Here is a 15505-nt window from a genome sequence, read left to right on the forward strand (position 1 = left end):
TCTTCATTTCGGCGGAGAGGGTCTGGAACGAGGCGCAGCATGGATGTTGATTCTCCCACACCGCCGTTCCCCAGAGTGCCGCCTTCCCAGTCAGCAAGGTGATAACGAACGCCACTTTGGCCCGTTCCGTACTGAAAGTCTGTGGTTGAAGAGCAAAGTGCATTGAACAACGCGTCAAGAATGCTCTACAAAAAGCTGGTTCACCTGAATAGGTCTCCGGTGTGGGCAGACGAGGCTCGGACTGGGAGGGTCTTGCAGGTGTTGCGGGGGGAACAGCCGGTGTGGGCGGCGCAGCGGGAATCTGTAGGCGCTGGATCTGCTGGGTGAGCTCGGACACCTGCGTCACCAGGGCTAGTACTGCGCGACCCGTGTCGCCGATCTCCTGTTGTTGCGAATCCATTCTTCGGATACTGTGATGAACAAACTCCTCGAATGATCCAGAATCCGCGCTCGCTGCTTCCATTCCGTGGTCAGATCGTTCTGTCATAATGACTAGATGAGACAGGAAGCAAGTGCAAGTAATATTTATTACGGCAACACAGTCAACAGTACAAGCAGAAGTGAGATGGGTGACGCAGGGACAAGATGGTCAGGATCCGTGATGAAGTGCTGTGACGGTGACGGTGAGACGACGACAAAATCCACGAAGAACGGGAACAGGAACACAGGGCAGGAACGGACACCGGAACACCAACACAGAGGACATCAACCAACGATCTGACAAGGATGATACAACAACGGTGAGTATTTATAGAAGAGTGGATTGCTTGCAGCTGGTGAAGTGATGATGATCAGCTGGAGCGGATCAGGTGATGTCATACACACACCCACTGCACACGCGCTCACACAACAACATAAACACGAGACTAAAAGGAACAGAGAATACGTCTACCGTGACAGAAAGACTGAGGTATAAGGGACGACGTCTTGTTGAATGACTGCTTCAATTGAAAGTGACAGCAGGAGGGCAGTAAAGGGGATTTGGAGGGAACAGAAGAACAGGGCATTGTGGGAGCAAAAGGGTCGTGACTGCCACAGGCGATGCCTCAGGGTTCCCACTGTCATTGACAGTTCACCTGTTGCTTACGTGTCTTAGTCAACTCCATGAACAAAGGAACACTTAGGCCTATGTGTACATTAATGTGTGATTACTTTAGTTTTAATGATAATTAGTTGCAAACATCTCAACACCACCCACGCTGCTGAGAGCAGCTAATGCAAATATGTGCTGCTCACTTTCCTCTTAATAACAAAATAAACACACAACTAAAATGGCAGAGCTAAGAAAACCTAGAAAGCATCTGATCATAGCGATGTGGATGTTTGCACAAGCTTTGCAATTCGTCACTCCATTCATGTCATGTCATGTTTATTTATATAGCCCTTTATAAAATAGATTGCTTTAAAGTAAGCAGCTTTACAGTATTAAACATGAAAAACAGTGTCAGTGTCACTTTCAGTTAGAATTACAACTTGAGTTTTTACTGTAAAGCAGCAATTGGTGCCAATGGTTCTACAATCTCCTTTTGCTTACGCGGTGCTATTGAGAAATGCAGCCCTGAACAGAAGAAATGAACTGGAGAAGATTTCCACAATAAAGAAGGCGGAGCCACACCTACCTATTACGTAATCGCCACGGACCAATGGTAGATCGAAGGTGTTTAACAGCCGAAGCAAACTTTTCTTTGGCAAGCTGTTTCGAACTTCAGAAACAAACTCCAATTGAGCTTCATCTTAGCCTGATTTTGTTTGAAGTGACGTCACACCAGTTCGACCTTCGATTTTGCTATATATGATTTTGAGTATATCGGGACCATAATAGTGATAGCAGGTTTTTAATTCCTGAAGGATGAATGTCTAACTCTCTCTCTCTCTCTCTCTCTCTCTCTCTCTCTCTCTCTCTCTCTCTCTCTCTCTCTCTGCTCAGATGAATTTTGTCTGAGACTGAGAAGCCATTTGATGAGGCTCAACGCGAACTTGATTGCAAACATGGAAGCTGCATAAAATACTCAGTGGGAATTTGCCTCCCTACTCTCTGCTGAACACTGAACTGTGAATGTGTGTGAGGGATGGGGGCTTTGAAATGATGGATATAAAGCTTAGTTTCCAGCACAGCTTGCAAATTGTTGTTTAATTTCTTCAGGGTCGCAGCAACATTTCATTCAAACCCTCAGCTTCAGGTATAATGCCCTTTATTGGCATGACAAATGATTTGTATAATTCGTATCGATAAAAGGTTTGCAGTTTAATTGCATAGAAGGAAAACTTAAATAATGTAGGCCTACGTACTGTAGATAAAGTGAAGTGATTTCTTTTTTCTTGTTGTTTTCTTAAACTTATAAAACACTTAAATATTTGTAGGTTGATTCCCCCCACGCACACACAATTACTAGGGAATAAAAGAAAAAAATCAATAATTTTCTCTTTCTCTTCCATCTATCTTGTACTTCATGTTTCTATACATTGAGCATATATTATATGTGTGTTGAGTTAGCTCAGGTCGAGGCCAGATATTTGCTGCTAGTTGTTTGTTGGAAATGTACAATGAAACCGTGTATCGTCCAGGACTGATGATAGTTTTCAGGATGCGATCTGACAGTCTGGGGTTTATGGGACCTCTCTGTCTCTCCTGTCTGTTCTTCTGAATTGATTTGTGTGGATTCTCTCCACAGGGGTCAGGAACACTGCAGAGAAACTTTTGACTATAAAATGATGAATGAATCATAGATCTGCCACATAATCACACGCACACGCACACGCACACGCACACGCACACGCACACGCACACGCACACGCACACGCACACACACACACACACACACACGCACACACACACACACACACACACACACACACACACACACACACACACACACACACACACACACACACACACACACATGTTTTATGGAGACTTTCCACAGGTTTTTATACTGTACAAATGGTATATTCTATCCCCTTACACTAACTCTACCCATAATAGAAAACTGTCTGCATTTTTACTTTTTCAAAGATCATTCTATATGATTTATAAGCTGTTTTCCTCATGGGGACCAAAAAAATGTCGCCAGAAGGACAAGGATTTTGAATATTGCCATGTCTTTTTCCATAGATTCATTATAATACCATGGTTTTCTTTGAAGTAGCTTTGAGTACCATGCAAATACCATTGTAAATTAATATGTAACCATTTTCTACCAAGGAATTGCAATGATTGCATCATGGTACTGTAATAGTAAATATATATTTAATATAATAAAATATATGTAGGTTACACTTTATTTTAGGTGTCATTGTTACAGTGTAATTATATATTTAAGTACTGAGTAATAATAATTAACTACACGTACTTACTATAGGGTTAGGGTAGGATTGGGGTTTGGTTGAAGGTTAATTGCATGTAATTATGCAAAATGTACTGTTATTACTATGGTAAGTACATGTAACATATGTAACAAAGACACTGTAAAATAAAGTGTTACCTATATATATATATATATATATATATATGGCAATTAAAACATTTTTAAAACATTATGTGCCATTTTTTTAACCTCTTAATTTAGTTTTAAAAGACTTTAAAATGTGTCTGGTGACTTTTTTTTTTTTTTGAAATCAGACCCTCACTTACTGTATGTAGTGCAAACAAGCACACGCATGCACACTTAACATCTAAACTAGGTCTGAATACAGTGCACCCCGTGGAGAATTGGCCCATTTTGTCCATTCTACAGAAGGCTGATTAGATGCGCTCACATCCTCACTGATGGATATCTCACACACTTTGATGTTTTCTTACCCATCAATCTAATAAGATCAGCGAAAGCTTTTTTATATCTTCCTGCCTTCTCACTCTTAAGAGGAGAGTGAATGAACATACGGTCATTAAAGGAGATCAATAGGTGAAGCTGTAGTCAGTTTTATGTTGAGGAAGTCAGGCTCATGGCATGTGTGTTGAGAGAACGGTAAATGAACCATGCGTTACTTAAAGTGTCTGCTTTAGTGCTTTTGTCAGCAGTGACCTACATCAACAAAAAATTCCAGACGCGTGTACATGCATGTGTGTGTATTTGCGCACACAGATTCTTGTGTTGTCTCTCGACTGCATCTCACTTGAGGGGATTTAAGATCTATCAGATTTAAATTCGACCAAGGCTTGAAAAACTGTACGATTCTTTGAAGTCTAACGAACTAGCAACTTCAAACGACAACACGACTATCGCTTCTGGTCTCAGAAGGAACATTAATTAATTTCCATTTTCATCTGGAAGGATAAATAAATAACTAACACAAAAAGAGGTTTACAACACCAAACATATTGAATCCTGCTAGCGCCATAGCATGTAGCCCAATATGATTTGACATAAGTTCTACTTGTTAATTAGGATGGATGGATGGATGGATGGATGGATGGATGGATGGATGGATGGATGGATGGATGGATGGATGGATGGATGGATGGATGGATGGATGGATGGATGGATGGATGGATGGATGGATGGATGGATGCAGAAGTGAACTCCGTCTCCAATCGGCGCACAGAAAAGAAAAAAAACTAAATAAAACGCACATTGGCAAAGCAAACCTGACCTTACCTGACTAGGCTACTATACAATTTTATCATTGTAATAAAAAACGCAATTTGGCACATCATTTCAACATGCTGCGATTTAGCCTACTACTAATTAATGCCTATTGCACTTTATTTTTTTGGAAAAAGAAAGCTAGAATAAAATAACAAGTCATTCACATTATAGGCTAATTACTCTACGCACTGTCATGTCAGGGTGACGACTATAGACGAGCCTGTTCTGAAGACTCCCGTTAATTTTGACTTCATGGGAAGAGAGAGCGTCTTTTTTAGGCAGACAGTGCAATTCATTTTAAACCAGCTGGCCTAACAATCATTTGATTGGTTCAACTGCCACCCGCCCGAATTTAATTAAAATATAATTTTTCGTCACGTCATCTGCCCGAATCTCTAATAGATATTGATTGATTCATTGATACATTCATTGATACATTGATACATCGATTCGTTGATTCATTCATTCATTCATTCATTCATTCATTCATTCATTCATTCATTCATTCATTCATTCATTCATTCATTCATTCATTCATTCATTCATTCATTCATTCATTCATTCATTCATTCATTCATTTTTAGACTGTGTTGCCCCTCTCGGCATCTGTTGCCATTGGTCGGCACTTGTTTTTGCTGACTGAACTTGTTAAATCGATGTTTGTCGGGTCGTGGAATATCCGAGACAGTTATTTTAGGCTGTGTTTACACTACAATGAGTGATAATCTTTTGTGTGTGTGTGTGTTTGCATTTTCTTTAGACTTAACTGACCATGCTTATATTACTCAGTACTAATGAGACCGTGGAAAGATTGGTATAGTTACAATCTTTTTATAAAAATTTTTAGAGCCAGTACTGTTTGTATAGTTTTATACTGATCTATGTTTGATACAGAGGGAAATAAATAGGGAAGAAAATAGAGAGATAAAAGATAAAAGTCTTGAGAAACAGAAAGCTTGGAGAAAATAAAAGGGAGAGAGAGAGAGAGAGAGAGAGAGAGAGAGAGAGAGAGAGAGAGAGAGAGAGAGAGAGAGAGAGAGAGAGAGAGAGAGAGATTTAGTTTAAAGTCGACAGCAGCCGCCTTAATTCAATAAAGACGGGAGCTGTGTTGTAAGAAAATGAAAAGTCTTGTAGGGAGTCATTAGGCGATGTGTGGTTGCTGGCATTGACACAATGCCACAGGGAGATGCCAGCCCAGTAGTAATAAAATGAGTGTGTGTGTGTGAGAGAGAGAAAGTGCATATAAGTGGGAGAGGTAAGCAGCCCTCATGTTATTTCTATCTTCTTCTAAGATTAGACAATATTTTTCTTTGTGTAATTTCAGATATGTTTTACAGAGCAAGGTTATACAAAAACAGAATATATTCGCTTTTTTATTGTTTATTAGTTTATATACAACTCTTGTATATTCTTTAAATAATATTACATTTTGATACTTTGATTTAAATCATATAACGTTGATTTTGGTTGCAAGGTCCCCAATAAAGTTTGCCTTTTGTATTTGTCTATACTACAGTATATATCGGCCTTTCTGTTAATTCACCTAATTGTGCTTGCGGTTTATTGGCCAGTTTCTGATTTGCTAGTTAATTAGTTTATTCATTTCCTATGGATCATTAGTTTATTCCCAAAGTCTTTTAATTTGACTGTTTTAATGGAAAATGGTGCCGGTAAAATTGTGACACCTTTTAATCAGTGTTTAGCTATAGTGTCTATGATTTTAAATTCTAAATGTATAATAATATTTGTATTTATTGTTCTTTATTTTTATGAATTTTAAATAAATAAATAAAAACGAAATAAACATACATTAGTAAAAAAAAAATATTGCAAACATATATTTTAATAATCTTAATAATCTTGTTTCATATACTAACATTGAGAATTTGTATTATATGTAAATTCAAAAGAAATACTGTAGGTCTCGCGTCTTCATTTAAACAGTTTTGTCAGTGTTATCAATGTATATTATAATTTAGCAGTTAAAGCAGTTGTTACTCTCAATTTTTGAATTTGTGGGGGCTCTGGTTTTTGGGATTACAGTTGCAACTGCATAAAGCAGTTCACGTTCCTGTGCCCTCCTTCAATTAGACCTATTGTCAACAGCTCACTGCAGCTTGCTGCCAGAGTTCCCTCATTTTGAAGGGCCATGGGAGTGGGTGAGATTCAGACTTCTCTCCAAGAAACAGCTAGCTGTCCTCAGCCTGAATGAGGACTTTGGAGCCCTGCAGGGTAGAGAGCTGGAGCTCATTTCAAGACATCTCTACTTGGACAGTATAGTTTGCTGCCTTCTGACACAGATATATCCACCCACACACTCATACGGTCAGTTCTTTACCGCCAAAGTTCAGTCCCTGAGGTTGGCAGTAATAATAAGCAGCATTGCAGGTGCAGCGTTCTGAACTGGGGGGAAATAAATGAGTGTTTATCCTTCCCATCCTTGCCGCTGAGGGACAGCTGAAAGTTATCATCTTTCCCGAGCTCTCCACAAACTGTCAGAGTCAGAGCGAATGGGTTAAAGCACTAGTTCAGTTAAAAATAAAAATGCTGTCTTCATTTGCTCCCATATGACATTGTTTATTTTGTGGAACACAAGATAGTTTCATCTTTTGTCCATTTAATTAAAGTCAGTGGAGTCTAAAACAACTTTCGTTGAACAAAAAAAAAGGATGAGTGTGTTCCTTCCATCATGTGTGCGGTGACCTTCGAAGAGTTGTTAATTTATCAGCTGTCTTGAATGCTCCTCTTCATCAGCTGCCTAATGTATGTGTTATGCATGTGAAGGACATAGACTACTATTCATTATGGCTCATCTCTTACTTCAGCATAATGCCACATTGTGTCAGTGTTATTGATATATGTTGCACTAGAAGCCCAGAGCAATTTCTCTCAGCACTCCTATAGATTAATGATTGTTCAGTTGCTTGGACAGCCCGCAATACACCACAGATTGGCAGTGAAATCCATTGGACGGGTGCGAAGCATTTAATACATATTTGGTACACTATGCACACAGTTTAGTAGCGTGTAAAAACATACTTTGGAGTTAAATTTCAGTGCTCAAACCTTTCCCTATGATGAGGAATGCACCCATTGACTCTTAAAGTTCTACACATGGGGTTCTCTAAAGCTTTTTAAGTTTCTCAGAGAACTCGTTTTGCTCTTTCTGAAGGAGTTTCTCCAGAGGTTTCCACCAGTGTGGCAATCTGAGGAACTCCATATAAGAATCGTTTTATTTTTACTATCATTTTCTGGCCACAAAATTATTGTTTATTGCTTTCTATTCTGGTAATATGAATACTGAATAATATTTCTGACAAATAAAACATTTGCATAAAATATTGCCTTAAATTGTGTTGTTAAATTTGTGTCTCTACATGCGTGTCTTGAGTAAATTACATCAGGTTTTGGTCAGAATTGTCATTCAGAATCACAAATGTTTCTAAATTTAGCTACAAGCCTTGTGTAGCTTTGTATTGCATTTACAGCTTTACCACTTAACAAACAGTAGAGCGTTGGCGCTTGCAACGCCAAGGTAATGGGTTCGATTCCCAGGGAAAGCAAGAACTGATAAGAATGTAAATGTGTACCTTGAAAATGCAATGTAAGTCGCTTTGGATAAAAGCGTCTGCCAAATGCATAAATGTAAATGTGAACTTGTCCTACACCCCTCTGAATGGGGTTTAAACTAGCGTCATCCAGCATGAGGCTTTGTCTACATGAGCTTGGGGCCACAAGAGTGAGGTTTACCTGCACTGGCCCACGTTACACTCGCCCCTCTAAACCTCATTGCTATCACATCACGACACCAATTTATTTAGTTTTACTCTCACTGCTCCAAGCGGGATTGGACTCTGCATCAACCACCATTGGAGGCGGGTGCGCTAACAAAGATGCTAAATACTGCTGCCTCTAGCATCGGTTTCTAGTGCGCCTCTTGAGGCCACAGAGGTGAGGTTTAGCTGCACATGTCTTATTAGATAGCCTCCATTACATCTCACCCCCCATAACCTCACTCAAATCAGCATCGACCGGCATTGGAACCTGCTTCCACTAACAAGGACACTGAAGACCGCAGTCTCTAGTGTCAGTCAGTCAGTCAGTCAATGTTGCTTCCCCAAAGCTGGTGCATCCCGTTTGCATAATAGTTTCATTCTTGATGCACCCGTTGAGCTGCAACAATGGAGAACTTGAAGGGGTATGTAGAAACAAGGTCAACATAAGAAACTACTGATACCACAACAACACAAGGGCTAAGAGAGGCAGAATGAGTGAGTGAGAGAAATGTCAAGTTGGTAAAGGGAGAAAGACATATACAAAAGGGGCGGATATGGGGGTCAGCGGGTTGACTGAACGATGGTGTTGCTGTGAGTAAGGTCTCCCAGTCCTTCTTGATTATTTTTTTATTGAACATGTTCTCCTTTCACCCTACCTTCTTATATATGCTATCAATTAAGCCTAAGCAAGTTTATGTGTGTCCTGGCATGTGTCTATTTGCCTTTGTCTTCTGATCAAACTGCAGGCTCAGACCTAATTGGGTCTGTTTGTCTTTGCTTCACTGAGTGTGAGCCAGTTAATTGGTCTACATCCTTTGAGGCTCATCGATTGGTCAGTCCAGTTATCCAGTTATAGGCTTTGTGATGAAGGTGTGGGAGGAACCACTTGATCTTTCTATGCCGTGATTGGCCGATAGGCGTCCACTTTGATGTGAGAGCTAAAAAAAAAAAAAAAAGGCTTTCATCCCTCCTATCGCCTCGCACCAGACCTGGACACAGCACTTTTACTTGGAAACCAACCTTTCACCATCATGCCCCGGGTCTGACATACCTGCAATTACGGACACACACATGCAGCAGTCTTGACCTTCATTCTGAGCTGCAAATATGGCGGCAAATGCGGGGCATCTGGGGGTTAGGGAGGGTTTTCAGAGCTCCGGGTTGATTTTAAACCTTGGCTTTGAACAGCCCTCCAGACTCATACAGACAAACTCCAGCTGGAACTCAGCAACTACACTGAGATTAAAGATCTAACTGCTCAAACAGAACACAGCATTAGACATATGAGGATGTGGGCTGGGTTAAATACAGGCTATTAGAATATCGCTTGGTATTTTTGTCAGCTGCAAGGTCCAGATTTTGCTGATCGTCGGAAAAGTAATGGCATTTTGAGATGATAGTGGATGGAGGGAGGAGGAGATGTGCTGCAGATATGCAGAATTCATCAAATGACTGTGTGCTTCATCTATCTCCCTCTCTTTTTTTTCTTTCTCCAGGGCAGGACCGCAGTGAAGCAGCTCTGATAAAGCGTTTTAAGGGGGATGGTGTTCGCTACAAGGCCAAACTCATCGGGATAGATGAGGTCACCGCCGCAAGAGGAGACAAACTCTGTCAGGACTCGATGATGAAACTCAAGGTGTGTTTGTGTTGGTTGCTTTCTATACAATTTGTTTATTTATTTATGCTGTTGGTGTTTCTGTATATTGGTCAATGACATGATTTAATTTTGTCTACTAATTTATTCAAAAATACATTAAAAATACATTAAAAATGTATTTGAATTCATACATACAATGACTAGAATACAGATCTTCTAATCTCTTTACTGTTATTCTTTAGTTAAAATAGAATATTTGACCAAAACTTAATGTCAGTGTTTATTAATACTTTTGTCTTCCAAATCAAAGTCATGTGGTGTGACCAACATAAAACAGGAAATTATATCATAAAGAGGGCCCTGCAGAGCCTCATAACTGTGTGTCAATAAGTATCTTAAAATATCAGATAATTTGAGTTTTTTATGACAAGGTAAGGTTAGTTCAGGTTATAAAATGTCATGTGATGCGACTATAAACGTTTTCAAAAATATTGAATAAGATGTCACAAAACATCTCTTTTGTAAATGTCTTTAATTGGAAAAAAAAAAGTATTCATATAAAAATCGTTCAGGTAGTATTTATAATTACACTGATTTAAAAACTAATAGTAAAATACCTTTGGCAGTCCTTGTGTAAATAGCTATATAAAGGTGTAACTTCAATAGGTTTATAAATAAATACACCACATCCATCAGATTGGGTAATAAGCCGTGTGAACAGCAGAGGTCACACTACTGTGTATAAATGTCTCTAGTTTTACAAGCCTTGTGAAGCATTGTATTGCATGCACAGCGTTACCACTTAGCAAACTGAGCAATAATCACCAACTTGAAATGCCCACCCTTCCTCTCAAAAGAAGTATAACTGGTCCTACTCGCACCCCTCTGAATGGGGTTCAAACCATCGTCATCCAGCAGGAGGCTTTGTCTACATGAGCTTGGGGCCACAAGAGTGAGGTTTACCTGCACTGGACCACGTTACACTCGCCCCTCTAAACCTCATTGCTATCACATCACGACACCAATTTATTTAGTTTTACTCTCACTGCTCCAAGCGGGATTGGACTCTGCATCGACCGCCATTGGAGGCGGGTGCGCTAACAAAGATGCTAAATACTTCTGCCTCTAGCATCGGTTTCTAGAGCGTCTCTAGTGGCCATGAGAGTGAAGTTTAGTTGCACAGGTTTAGCAGCAGAGGTCACACTACTGTGTCTAAATGGGATGCTCTGTTTGTGTATAGATGTAGACTTTCCGGAAATCAGTGTATTTTGTAGTTTATTGTTCATTCACCATAAATCGCACCCTTTTCACCAGTGTTTAGATTGGTTTCTTAGTGTGTCTGAGAGAGAGGGTAATTTTGCCATCCGATTTGCATGTTGGTCTGATTGGAATGTCCAGACTGTTATTGATCAGAGCTGTTTACCTCTCACTCATCCAGACACATAATCTATACTCATATTCCCACAATCCTCCACTCCTTAGCAAACAAACAAGTCCCATGGTGTCATTTTTTTATCTCTTATTCCTCTCTCATACTCTTTATGTCTCTCTGGTAAGGAGTTTCAACAACAGTTTGACTTGAGTGATTTCATATAATCCCCATCCTCCCTTGATAATCAGCTATAAAAACTTTCTTAACATCACATCCAGCATCTGTCCAGCTTTTCCTACAGACGATGCTCTGCAAACAGACCTCTTATATTTCACATCTGCATCTCTTCTTCACTCCAGCAGCACTTATATGCACACACTCCCACTTCTGAGTTTGAAATGTCAGAGCTTGTGCTCTTTCCACCATGCTGCTACTGGCATTAGAAAGGCTCATTCATCATCCCGCCAGCACATATGGATAGGCATAATGGTGTGCTAAGATACATCACAAGACTGACGGATTCTTCTCCCTGCGCACTCGGAAGGAAGATCAAGAAACGGGCTCATCTGATTGGCTAGGACAGATTACGGTCCTGGAAGAATCGAGGGCTCCAGCAACTTGGAAGAACGCCCACACCCACCCCAAACACAGACCTTGGATTGGGTTGGACATATGACGCAAGCTTGATTTAAAAGCCATTTTTGGCTTTGGCTTAAGATAATTGCAACTTTATATTTTGCAAATTTGACTTGACAAGTTGCTTATAAAAAATGTATTTAAAAAGAGTTCCAGGTGTAATATCTTCTTATCAGAGTGACGGATTCTGGCAAAGGCGACGAATCCACTTTAACCGACATACAACCATCTGGGGTGGGACTTTTCTTAGATTCTTTATTGGTCTTTTGCAGCAGTTTTACTAAGGGATGCCACTTTTCGTTCCTCCCACCCTTCTTGTTGAAAATGAATTGTGTCCATTGTGAGTTGTGTGTGGGTGCACAGTACAGATTAATCATGTCAGTGAATTACCAAATAAAATTCATTGCTGTTTGGTTTATTGAAAAAGTGCAACATGTACTAATACATTCAAACCTGTGTTAAAAGGATAGTTCTGTCATCATTTGCTCACCCTCGTGTTGTTCCAAATCCGTTAGACTTTGTTTAATCTTCAAAACACAAATTAAGATATTTTAAAGAAACCTGGCCTTCGAGAGGCATTCTCTCTTATAGCATGTACCTGTACATTGTTTAACAATTCAGGCATTTAAAAAAAAAAAAAAATCTCGATTTGAGCCACTTGGTTTTAAATCTGTATCCGTATATGATAACGGGCCACACTCATATCTCATTCACATTTCAATTTAATTTTGCTGGCATGTGAGGGATACTAGCAAAAGAGATTAATGATATTTTAATATTTAAATATGTTTTTAAATAGTTCCTTGTGTTTGCATATAGAATGGCATAGTGTGGTAATAACAGTAGAACACAGTGTTGACCAATTATTTGTGCAAACCACTGGACAGTACCAAGTGGATTCATTTATTTGCTGGAAGCGCAGACCAGTTTCGTCCATGGTTTCAATTGGGTAGTGCAGTCCTGTTCACACTTTACACCGATAATGCAGTTTAATTTGCTAATTCGTTGCTCTTTGTTCTCAAAACAATGGCTTATTGAGAATACATTTCCATAAGAAATGTTTTGAAATGTGGTTTGTGCATATACATTTTGGGAATTATGTCTAGTTTTGAATGACCATAGTTTATGGCATCCATCAGTATAGGGGATAAAACCCCAGATGTCTTCAATCTCTCTAAACCAGCACATATAGAACCTCCAGCCAGAAATTGTTGAAAACGTGGAGAAACTGAATCAATTTCTTTACATAACCGCTAATGCTCCCCAAGGATTGCAGCAAGTAGCGAAAGCTGCCGTTCCGTGCTCTGTTCCTGTTTTATCTTCAATTCGTCTTTTCTCATGTTTCTGTTTTGATCTTCTTGTCTGCAGGGAATCGCAGCCTCTGCGCGGTCTAAAGGAGAACACAAACAGAAAGTTTTTCTCACTGTGTCCTTTGGAGGGATCAAGATCTTCGATGAGAAGTCGGGGGTGAGTCGGGGGAGTGGTTGGGAGTCGGGGACAGTGGGAATTGTGTCCTGTCACTATCCATGATTCTTTGAAGCAAGTGTCTGAGCCATGAATACAAATCCTCAGATGCCTAACCTGGTTTCTGTTTGTTTTATCTACAAAAACGAAATTTTGTGGTTTTCATTACTTTGGAGATGTGTTGTTGCTAATATCTGGTTGACATTTGTTTTATTTTACTCTCATCGATTGACGAATGACAGGAAAGTGCTATAAAGTAGGCTGGTCGGCATCAGTAAAAACCACAGTACAATGGGAGAGCTAATTGCAACAACAAACACAAGATGAGCCAAGATGTCCGATTCAAAGACAAATGATTCTTCAGAAGTCAATCAGTAGTCTCGAATTAGCGATTTGAATTGGACTAAAGACCTGTTCACACCAAAAACGATGACTATAAATATATAAACTATAATAATAACTATGTTAGCATTCGCAATTCATGATAACGTTCTGTTTATTATATGTGTGTGCTACAGTTATGCTGGCTGATACTTTAAATGCTCAAACTCTTATCTTTTTTTTATCGTTCATGTTCTGAAAGTGATTCCAACAATATTGTTCTTCTGTGTCATTTTTGTTATAACTGTTGTGTGGACTTTTTCATAATAGAATGATTATTAAAGTTTTTATTTATAATTATAGTTATTAGGATTGATGAGAACAACCCTTAAGTCAGTGAATCGAAATTCGTTCATAAGTGTTTAAGTCATTTCTTGGTTACGTCTCATTTGGAATTTACTGGATCTCTCAATGAGATATTTTAGGTTTGTGAAACTTATGTAAGTCTGCTTACATAATTTATGAGACAACGCTTCCCAGACACTGATGGAATTGTCCGGTTTTCCGTGTTTTCACTGTTATATGTTAGGGGGCGCTATTACGCATCTTCTGAAAGAGTGCATAATCTCCTAATCAAAAGACGTGAAGAAGAAGCAGAAACTAGCAATGTCACACGTAAGCAGATGCATTATGTAAAATGACATGATCGACAACATTAAACAGCATATAAATCAAAACTGCCTAATGTTACTGAATAAAATGTCGACCCAGGACGAGCTATGGGACTGTGAAGCTTTGGGGGTGTTGATAGACTCGATCTACTCCATCTATGTTTCGATCATCGTTCTATATCAATACACAAAAAAGTGATTTTCTCAGTTTTTCGCTCAAAATGTTGCTTTTTTTAATGGAACTTTCCCTCATTCAAGTGATAAAACAAAGAATGCATGAAGCTAGAATAAAACAGCTTTTTTTGTTTAAAAGCAGAGGGTCTTTCTGTTGATATATTGCATGTTCAGATATTCATACAACAAATTATTCTGGGGGCCATGCAACTTTTGTGAAAATGATCAAAAATACTGCCGTTGGCTGGCATTTATTTTATTTTATTTTCAAAAATGCTGCGAGGGAAAGAGTTAAATATACTATAAATGGTGTTCTGATAAAAAAAAAAAATATATATATATATTACACAAATATTATTGATCATTGTTTAATGTATGAGGTACAACTGAAAGGTGAATCAACATTTGTTTGGGAGTTAATAGCCATATTGCTAAAATATTCTTTCAAATCAGCAATATTTAAATGGAAAAATACAGTGGGGATAACTAGAGTGACAGCATTAATCTAAAAGATTATAATTTAAACCAGTATAAACCAGTGTGGAAATAATTGTTACGCAGCATCGGTTTGTAACCATCTGAAATGTGCACAGACCTTAAAATGTCTGTTTGCACTAAAGTATAAGTGCCAATTATTTCAAAGACATAACTGAGAAAACAAAGCAGAATGTACAGTTGTACTCGTGGACATAGTTTAAAGTCTAGTGCTCATGGCTCTTCAAGAGGCCCTCATTTTCTAAGCCTCAAAAGTTTGGGTCGATGGGAAAAGATGGTTTCTGTGTGCTAGTGTGCTGTTGCTCAGGCTCGAGTCTGCTGTACGTCGGGCGGGGGGGTAAGGCCATCCTTTGGGAGAGGTAAGCCTGTGTTAATGATGCGTTTTAAAGAGAGGAGCGCTCTCTGGGGAAATC

The 15505-nt window shown here is 39.2% G+C and overlaps 1 protein-coding gene across 12 annotated transcripts in view; it reads left to right on the top strand.

The window, feature by feature from the left end:
• Positions 1–15505, top strand: part of dab1a (DAB adaptor protein 1a) — a 426003-nt gene that overhangs the window by 352508 nt on the left and 57990 nt on the right. For all 12 annotated transcript variants that reach the window (XM_082146834.1, XM_082146833.1, XM_082146835.1 and 9 more), the window contains 2 exons: positions 9859–9998; positions 13336–13434. In XM_082146834.1, coding sequence (XP_082002960.1) covers positions 9859–9998; positions 13336–13434 — 239 coding nt within the window. The remainder of the gene's footprint in view (positions 1–9858; positions 9999–13335; positions 13435–15505) is intronic.

The sequence above is a fragment of the Leuciscus leuciscus genome (assembly GCF_965113295.1).
Source record: "Leuciscus leuciscus genome assembly, chromosome: 19".
NCBI classification, from domain to species: Eukaryota; Metazoa; Chordata; class Actinopteri; order Cypriniformes; family Leuciscidae; genus Leuciscus; species Leuciscus leuciscus.